Source organism: Erpetoichthys calabaricus, chromosome 8, assembly GCF_900747795.2.
Source record: "Erpetoichthys calabaricus chromosome 8, fErpCal1.3, whole genome shotgun sequence".
Lineage (NCBI taxonomy): Eukaryota > Metazoa > Chordata > Cladistia > Polypteriformes > Polypteridae > Erpetoichthys > Erpetoichthys calabaricus.
In genome coordinates this window covers 121,183,922-121,193,730 of record NC_041401.2, presented here as the reverse complement: position 1 = coordinate 121,193,730, position 9,809 = coordinate 121,183,922, and the positions used below count along the sequence as shown (strand labels likewise).

The 9,809-nt window shown below is 46.7% G+C and overlaps 1 protein-coding gene across 1 annotated transcript; it reads right to left on the bottom strand.

Annotated features, from left to right (window-relative positions):
* Nucleotides 1-553: 553 nt before the first annotated feature.
* Nucleotides 554-9,807, bottom strand: ttc34 (tetratricopeptide repeat domain 34). Its single transcript, XM_028807362.2, has 7 exons — nt 7,820-9,807; nt 7,510-7,729; nt 7,139-7,331; nt 4,918-5,084; nt 3,344-3,617; nt 2,997-3,211; nt 554-1,550 (listed from the first exon to the last, which is right to left on the bottom strand). The coding sequence occupies exons 1-7, from the start codon at nt 9,415-9,417 to the stop codon at nt 1,011-1,013; spliced, it is 3,207 nt and encodes a 1,068-aa protein (XP_028663195.2). The 5' UTR covers nt 9,418-9,807; the 3' UTR covers nt 554-1,010.
* Nucleotides 9,808-9,809: the final 2 nt, after the last annotated feature.

Below are 9,809 nucleotides of genomic sequence, written 5' to 3'. Positions count from 1 at the left end.
CAGTCAGGTGTGAAATTGCACTGGCACAGTGCTGATAGCTGGGCTGACGAGATGTTCCAGCTCATTAGCGCTTTATTAGCTGCTTTAATTAGCTTGCCTGAGAGATGGAAGGTGACAGCCATTAACTCCGTCAGCTCCGCGGCATCATTAGCAGTGGAGGGAGAGCGGCTCAGCACTAACGAAGGGGCATCTGACATGGCCAGGTGACATGTTGCTCAGACAGAAGCGTGCATGTTTAAAATTTTTCTCGATTGGATTCATTATTTTTCTCCATGTGCATGTGCTCACCCTGCTCCTTTGCAGCTTGCTCTCTGTTACCTGTCTTAGTTCAGGGCAATGCCATTTACAGTATATAATGTTTCTGGACAGAACTGGCATGTCCATCTCCATGTCTTTTTTTTATTATTCTTAAGGAAGCAACAGGCAGTCAAATCCCAGGCCCAGAGACACATAATACATAGTGAAGTGAGGTCTGTTGAGTCTGGCAGACACGGGTGTGTCAAACCAGCAAAATGCCCAGTGGGCAGCACAGTGATACAATCAAACAAGAACGTTTTTGAAATTTCTTTAATAGACACTAAAGAAATGACAGCAAGTCCAGCAGCTGTTTCTCAGTTCTTCCCAGGCAAAGTTACACTGGGAGTGTAGGCCATGGGTTAAGAACCCTCTATTATTTATTTTAATGATACTGGAAAATTGTGGGGCAGCACGGTGCTACAGTAGGTTGCACTGATGTCTTAACACTTCTGGGCTCCAGCTCAGTTCATCTTTTGTTTGAAGTCCACACACCTACCTCACAGTTTTCCTCCCATAGCTTTTCATTTGATTAGTTAGTCCAAACAGGCCCAGTGTGCCCCCGGTGTTCTGTCTGGGGATGGTTCCAGCCTTGCTAGATAATGTGACCAGCACAAAATGGGTTTTGCATGCCACAGATGATCCCAACTGGTACATTATGATAACACGGTGGTTGACTTTGGAAGAAGGTCTAGATGCAGCACCATACAGTGTTTTTAGTTCAGAGTACAGGAGCCGGATGCTTCTCGTTTGATCTTGGACCTCAGTTTCCGCAGTTCCAAGTTATTCTCATCAAGGAGCAGGCCATAGCCAGCTAGGCGCCATGACTCCTTAAGGTGCTGCCTTTCAAATTGTTGCATTGCTCCTTGTAAGAAGTGTTGCACCAAACATACTCTTCCCAACCCACAGTCAATAAAAGCCACGGTGCACTGTGCATCTAGGTCAAGAGCCTGAGAAAAGTCCACAAGACCAGGGTCCTGTTTGTGTGTAAGCAGAAGGCCCTGGCCACGTCCACAGTAGTCCTGAACCATCTCACGGAGATTCTGGGCAGTAGCAGGAAACACATGGCTCTGAATGACACGATCCAGATCCGGAATGGCCCGCTCATTGTGGCCTAGCCGCAGCAGGCAGAAGGCTCGCTGGCGTAAATACTGGGTCTGCTTTTCTCCACCCGCCTTTGTAGCCAAGGACAATAAGCCAAGTGCCTGGCTTGACTGGCCCATCTCACTAAGTGAACTTGCCTTTTGGGCTGCCACCTGCAGGAGGAAAGATTGGGAAACAAAAAAATGAAGTCACATGATGTACTAATTTATAATAGAAGAAGTGCTATGCACAACTGGCTATTCTTCAGCACTGGCAGTTGGTCGGCCAATCTGAATAATGTGGTTCTACTGCCAGAGTTCCCCTTTCTCTGGTTTGGTAGGGCCATCCCATCTCTAGCATACATTGCAGATCAAGGTGGTCTGTTTTATAGAAGAATCCAGTTGCTGTTGTGGCACAGCCGGCGCCTGTAATTAACCCTGTGACAGTTGGGTCAGCAGCGCTGTGAAATGCGTCTGTGCATCAACAAGCTGGCGCCTGAGCCTTGACAAGCGAATGGAAAGGGAGAGGTGATGCAGTTGCAGTGTTTCCTGTTTGCACGCCTGTTCCCTTCCCCACTTTTGTGCTTACTTCCAGCTGATAACTGCGGCAAGAGAGGAGGCATACTTGACACTTGTGCCAGGAAGGCAGTGGTCCTTTGAATCTTAGGTCAGATTATTAGTAACCCTATGCATCTGTGCCTACAGATCAATGGCTTTTTGCATTTCTCTCCTCCTTGTCAAGAGTCAGTAACCTTTAGAGTCTACAGTAAGAGCTCATCAGCCTCAGGAATCATCCATACATCCATCCATTATCCAACCCACTATATCCTATATCCTACAGGGTCACGGGGGTCTGCTGGAGCCAATCCCAGCCAACACAGGGCGCAAGGCAGGAAACAAACCCCGGGAAGGGCGCCAGCCCACCGCAGGGCACACACACACACACACCCACACACTAGGGACAATTTAGAATCGCCAATGCACCTAACTTGCATTTCTTTGGACTGTGGGAGGAAACCGGAGCGCCCGGAGGAAACCCACGCAGACACGGGGAGAACATGCAAACTCCACGGAGGGAGGATCTGGGAAGCGAGCACAGGTATACTTACTGCGAGGCACCTCAGGAATCAGTCTCGGGAATTCTTCAACTTTTGATACCCATACTAGGAATTCAGAGAAATTTGAAACCATGGCCAAGAACTCAGCAAACAGTGCAGCTAATAATACATTTTACAAGCCTTATTTCCCATGTGTTACTTATTTGGTAGCTGTGGAATTGCAATGCAGTGCTGCCTCACTGCTCCTGGTTGTAACCCTGGCCTGGTCACGGTCTATGTGGAGTTTACACATTCTCCACATTTCAGTGTAGGTGTTCATTAGGTATTTTGGTTTTCATCCCACATCCCAGAGACATGCGTATTAGAGTGTTTAATGACTTTAAATTGATGTTGAATGTGTGAGTGCGGTTATGAATTTGAGTGTGTTCTATGGTGGACAGTCACTCTATCCTATACTGGTCCCTCCCTTTGCATCTGCTGCTGCCAAGATAGGCCCTGACTCCCGGCACCCTGAATAGTTTGAGAAAATTTGGATGGATAACCATTTAGTGTCATCTCATACCTGAGCTAGGCTTCGCTTCTGCTTTTCAGGGAGCAAAGTCAGTAGGAAGTCGAGAGTAGATGTGTCATCTTCAGCAATCTTGCTCAGCTCTTCAGCAGCAACTGTCAGATTCCCCTGTAATGCCTCCATGAGCCCCAGTCTGGCCCGTGCTGGTAGCTCTGTTGGTTCCACTCCAAATATCTTTTGGTGGTGCGCCATGGCATCAGTGTTCTTACCTACACAGTAAAAAAAAAATGCAGATTAACTGGTGGACCACATGAACATGGTCACCCATATTCTCATGAACTCCCCTAATTCCACAGTAAGGACAGGGCAGCTAAAAGAAAATGTTTATTGATAGAACCTACCTTGGGCCAACAGTATGTCAATGTACACAAGGTGCCAGTTGCTCCTTCCACTATTGATGCTAATGAGCATGCCCGCTGTTAGAAGTATTTCATTCAAGCCTGACTCTCTGCAGGATGGACCTTCAGGCTGAGTGAACTCAGAAAGGGATGCCCTGCAGTACTGACAGAGCCACCCACAGATGAGCTCTCTTGCCTGATCCTTCAGAGAAAGAACATCCCGAGTGACATGTGCTGCATCCACTTTGACTGCTGCAATGATGTCCATTGTCGCCTCCTACAGGAAGAAAGTGGCAAGTCAGCAAAATCTTGAGCAATTAAAAAAAAAACAAATCTTTAGAGGCCCTGAATGGCTCATTGCTTCTCACTTCCTGAAAAATGTCTCCCATTGTGAATCACCTCCGCTTCATTTACTGGCCTAACTCAAAGATTTTACTATCAATAACAGAATGTCTTTAGTGTGTCTCTCTGCAGTGTGCTGAAACATTCGAACCCATTTCCTGAAGATGCTACGTATATATACCCAGTCTAATGTGTGTCTGGGTCTGTGTTTAACCAATGGAACAGGGAAAGTCCCTGAATCTGTAATGGTGGAGACATGTTTTTCTGGCGGCATGGTGGCGCAGTGGGTAGCACAGCAGCCTCTCAGTTAGGAGACCAGGGTTTGCTTCCTGGGTCTTCCCTGTGTGTAGTTTGCATGTTCTCCCTGTGTCTGCGTGGGTTTCCTCTGTGTACTCCGGTTTCCTCCCACAGTCCAAAGACATGCAGGTTAGGTGCATTGGCGATTCTAAATTGTCCCTATTGAGTGCTTGGTGTGAATGTGAGTGCCCTGCGGTGGGCTGGCGCCCTGCCTGGGGTTTGTTTCCTGCCTTGCGCTCTGTGTTGGCTGGGATTGGCTCCAGCAGACCCCCATGACCCTGTAGTTAGGATATAGCAGGTTGGATAATGCATGTTTTCCACTGTCTCTCCATTGTTACTCTCCAGCTGTCTACCTATCACTCCAAGCCTCTCTCAGATCATGTACATCTCAGCACAAGCACTATTTCCTGTATCTCTAATTCATCAGTCTTAAATGATGAAGTGTTCATCACTATGAGAATCTCAAATAATCTCTTTCGCTTTTGATCCAGTCCTACTTGCCTCTCTTTTATCTTCCCAGATTTAATGAATTTCCTGGTAGAATTCTAATAAATTGGTTACAAATGTGGTGTGACATTCTCACAGCTCCAGGGAGTCCCTGTCATATCTCTCTGTCTCTGTGATATTTGTATGTTTGTCCAATATCCACATTATTTTTCTCCATATATCTTCAGTTTCTCTCTTCATTCCAAATACATTAATTGATATCTCTAAAATGGCTCCATATAAGTGGGTTTGTGTAAATATGCCCTATTAAGGTTTGGACAGAAACCTGGGAACTGGGAAATCACCCCTATCTTATACCCACTGTTGACAGGACAGACATCTATACCACTCTCAAATGAAAACAAACAATTTTGGAAAATAAATGGGTTCATAGTTATAAATGGCAAATAATACTTGACAGGAACAACATTGTGCATTCAAGAAGTCCATACCTTCTGCTGGTTGAGGATCAAATGAGTGAAGCCCCTGCCACACAATGCCTGCACGTTGTTTGGCTCAAGTCGCAGGATGGCACTGAAGTCAAACACTGCTGTCTTATACTGTCCCAAGTGTGCGTAGCAACGGGCTCGAGCCAGAAGAGAGTTGAATGCCTCTCCGCCTGTGAGTGACCAAGAGCAAAATCCAACTCACAACTAGATATGGTTTTGGGATCACACAAAGAAATGTTCTCTGCCTGGACAATACCCTTAGAAGTTATTTCTCTATTAAAGATTAATATGAGAGCTGGCTGCTCAAATATATTGACATCACCCCACTTCTGTTACTTATATGTGCCACTGCTTGTGCCCTTGTGAATCCTCTCATTGCTCCTTTATTACTGCTTCACTTGCAGATGGCAAAGAAAAAGCCTCACTTTGTTGGCAATTTCACCCTAAACAAGAGAAATCTACAAAAGACAACAAACAAGTCCAACTACAGTACTGTGCAAAAGTTTTAGGCAGGTGTGAAAAAATGCTGTAAACAAAGAATGCTTTCAAAAATGGAAGTGTTAATCATTTATTTTCTTCAATCAACAAAATGCAGTGAATGAACAAAAGAGAAATCTAAATCAAATCAATATTTGGTGTGACCACCCTTTGCCTTCAAAACAGCATCAATTCTTCTAGGTACACTTGCACACAGTTTTTGAAGGAACTCGGCTGGTAGGTTGTTCCAAACATCTTGGAGAACTAACCACAGATCTTCTGTGGATGTAGGCTTCCTCACATCCTTCTGTCTCTTCATGTAATCCCAGACACACTCGATGATGTTGAGATCAGGGCTCTGTGGGGGCCATACCAGGACTTCTTGTTCTTCTTTACGCCGAAGATAGTTCTTAATGACTTTGGCTGTATGTTTGGGGTCGTTGTCATGCTGCAGAATAAATTTGGGGTCAATCATACGCCTCCCTGATGGTATTGCATGATGGATATGTATCTGCCTGTATTTCCAAGCATTGAGAACACCATTAATCCTGACCAAATCTCCAACTCCATTTGCAGAAATGCAGCCCCAAACGTTCAAGGAACCTCCACCATGCAGACACTTATTATTGTACTGCTCTCCAGCCCTTCAACGAACAAACTGCCTTCTGCTACAGGCAAATATTTCAAATTTTGACTCATCAGTCCAGAGCACCTGCTGCCATTTTTCTGCACTCCAGTTCCTATGTTTTCGTACATACTTGAGTCGCTTGGCCTTGTTTCCATGTCGGAGGTATGGCTTTTTGTCTGCAACTCTTCCATGAAGACCACTTCTGGCCAGACTTCTCCAGACAGTAGATGGGTGTACCTGGGTCCCACTGGTTTCTGCCAGTTCTGAGCTGATGGCACTGCTGGACATCTTCCGATTTCGAAGGGTAATACGCTTAATGTGTCTTTCATCTGCTGCACTAAGATTCCTTGGCTGACCACTGCGTCTACAATCCTCAACGTTGCCCGTTTCTTTGTGCTTCTTCAAAAGAGCTTGAACAGCACATCTTGAAACCCCAGTCTGCTTTGAAATCTTTGTCTGGGAGAGACCTTGCTGATGCAGTATAACTACCTTGTGTCTTGTTGCTGTGCTCAATCTTGCCATGACATGAAACTGTCTTCTACAACCTCACCTTGGTAGCAGAGTTTGGCTGTTCCTCACCCAGTTTTAAGCCTACTACACAGCTGTTCCTGTTTCAGTTAATGACTGTGTTTCAACCTACGTGTGACATTGATGACCATTAGCACCTGTTTGGTATAATTGGTTGATCATACACCTGACTAGAATCCTACAAAATCCCTGACTTTGTGCAAGTGTACCTATAAGAATTGATGCTGGTTTGAAGGCAAAATGTAGTAACACCAAATATTGATTTGATTTACATTTTTCTTTTGTTCGCTCACTTTGCATTTTGTAAATTGATAACAATAAACAATCATTATTTATATTTCTGAAAGCATTCTTTGTTTACAGCATTTTTTCACACCTGCCTAAAACTTTTGCACAGTACTGTATACATCAAAGTGCATGAGATGACACTTACAATAATAGGTCCTAGACTAAACTGATTAGCCTAGCTTGACTATACCATCTGATTTACATTCACAAACCTCACATACGTCAACTCTCTACAGCTATATTTTAGACAGTCTGCCCAATATATACCAGATGGGTATGTATTCTTGAGTGTTTAGCACCTACCAGAGGCAATAATGGCCAGTGAAAGATAAGCCACACTCTCTTTGACAAAGGTGTCCCCCTGATTGCTCTCCAGAATGTGTGTGGCGACAGCATGGCAGTGATGCCACAACAGCTGGCGGTCAGAAAGGTTACATAGTGCCACAATAGGCAGCAAGCAGGACGTGTTCCCCAACTGGATGAGCTTCTTTAGGAGCTAGACAAAGGAGTTATAACAAAGAAGCCTTAGACTATATACAAATTACCCACAATAATTTCAAATAGGAAAAAGCAGCACTCTGCTCTTAAGAGTCAAAAACCCTGTAAAGATCATGCATTCAAAATGTACCCCCAGACCTAAGCACTTCCAGTTTCTTGATTTCATATTTACCTACCTGGTTGGCATCGTACAAGAAGCCGCGACGTAGCTGGAGAAGGGCAAGTCTTGCCAGGACAGGGGGGCAGTGGGCTTCCTGGGCAACCAGAAGCAGTCGATATGCTTCCTCTGAGCGGCCTTGTTTGTAGAGGGCGTCTGTGGCCAGGATTCGTGGGAGGTCACAACTAGGGTCAAGCTCCATGAGCAGGCAAGCCAGACAGTGCACAGCAGCAGCATCACTGCAAGAAGTAGTGAAGTAAACAAAGAGGTAAAGCATAGAATGCAGAGGCCAAGGGCCATGCAGACATACAGGAAAACTGAGAGGTTACCCTTCTTTAGCAGTAAGGCAACTAGTTGAGTCTGCTGCTTCATGTCTAGATCTTTTCTTGCCATCGCAGTTATCAGCAGCTTTCTGTAGCATCTTTCGTCCCTCCTCTTGCAGTACAGTGCACAGCAGTCCTCGCTGATTCCAGGGAACATAGGATTTGACCACCAAGACAGCCTCGTCCAGTCTGAGTTGGCTGGCAGTGATATAATCTAGTGCGGACAAGTAAGAGCTGCCAGTCAGCATGCGGAGGAGTCCCCGTCCACACAATGCCCGTACACAGCTGCTGGGATTGGGAGCTGGGTGTTCCACCACTGCTTTGAAGTCTTCCAGAGCCCTGTCCAGCTGACCTGCCTGGACCCAGGCAAAACCACGGAGAGCCAAAATTGTATTGGCATAACTCTGAGGACTCTTGGCCTGGCGCAGCTCCCGACAAACACTGAGAGCTTCACCGTAGTTACCTGTCAGCACAAGACAGTCTACTAATTGCACTAGAATTTCCTGGTTGCCTCCGACTGGCTTCATGTGGGCAAGTGCCCGTAGTGCAGAAATTATAGGTGTAAGTAGTTCTACCCCCTCTGTTGACCTCAGGTCCTGTCTACTACGCACCACTTCTCTGTATGATGCCAGCTCAAGGTCCACCTGCTGCTGCAGCTGGGACTGCATGATTGCTTGGGTCTGCGGGCCAAATACTTCAGAAACACGTCGTAAAGCAGCGACAGGGTGCAGCTGAAAAGCAGAAGCGATATCCTGGAACAGTTCTCTTCCTCTACCCCCAACAGAGAAATGAGCAGCAGCACTGTCCACTAGCCGTTGAGACTTTCTAGAGGATGAGCTTTGGTGCTGCTGGGCATCATCCCATTTAGCCTGCAGGTTATCAGTTATACTGTCTTCATTTGTGCCACCTGCATTCGGGACGAGTGCTACTAAGAGGTTGTAACAGTCGGACTCTACCTGCTGTCCAATGTGGACACGCTGGTGATCCTGCAGTGCCTGCACAATCAGCGGGAGGTGCTTTGCCTGATTATTAGTGACAAACTGCACAGTCTCTCCACGCTGCATTCGGAATGCTTGAAGGTAATCTGTGACACCGTCACCAGAGTGAGAGTTCAGCAGAAGGCAGGCCAGAGCCCGAGTCAAAAGAACCGGCAGAACACTGGAGCCAAGCTCTTCCCATCCTGCTGAAGTTTCTTCCAGCAGCCTGTTGCACTTTTCCAGCACCTCTGTACAGCGCCCGCTCTTTAGAAGAGTTTCCATCTTGAAGAGTGATGCCTGTAGATTGTTGGGGCGGATTGTTGAGAGGAACACAGCTGCCAGCCCTAAATTGAACCCAGGTCTCACATCTGGGCAGGGCTGTCTGTCACTTTGTCTCCAATCCAACCAGTTCTCCAAGATGACAACAATTTGCTCCTGGTCTTGTTTACTCAAACCACTGACATACTGAGCCGTGGCACCCGCATTCAGTCCAAAGGCACTAGTGTAGCAGGTGGTAGCCTGAGCCTGGTAACCTTGGGCCCAGAGCTTGTCTGCCTCCTGGCACAGTTGTCTCGCCGGATTTTCCTTTTGGGCAGGGTCACTGATTGACGGGCGCTCTGTATCCATATTCTACCTTGCATTACTCCCAAGCTGGAGGATGCGCGCTGGCTTAAAATTTTACACAGTCAAGAGAAACTGATCCCAGGTGATGACACCACTCGAAACTTATTAAGAAGGTGATGTGTCCCTAGTCAGCTGTTGAGGAGACGTCAGAACTCAAGTGATCCCGGTCCAGCTGGATACAGTCCCTGGGTGGCTTTCACTTCCTCCTCCTCTGTCCCCTGCGTTCCGGACAGTCACAGACCAGTGTTTCGGCGGCCAAGAACGCCATGCGCGTCTGTGGTCACCGTGGCAACCACAAACACGTGCGGCCGCGCGGGACCATGGGATACATCACTACAACAACAATGCGCCCTAGACCTAGTTGGCTTAAACTGCGAATTTGTGGCGGTGCACCC

Bases quoted from the DNA above. Each gene is read 5' to 3' on its own strand.
- ttc34 (XM_028807362.2), bottom strand. From the start codon at position 9,417: ATGGATACAGAGCGCCCGTCAATCAGTGACCCTGCCCAAAAGGAAAAT. The intron at 7,332-7,509 runs GTAGGTAAATAT...TCCTTTGTCTAG, and splicing joins TCTTGTACGATGCCAACCAG to CTCCTAAAGAAGCTCATCCA. The intron at 3,212-3,343 runs GTAGGTTCTATC...TTTACTGTGTAG, and splicing joins TGACATACTGTTGGCCCAAG to GTAAGAACACTGATGCCATG.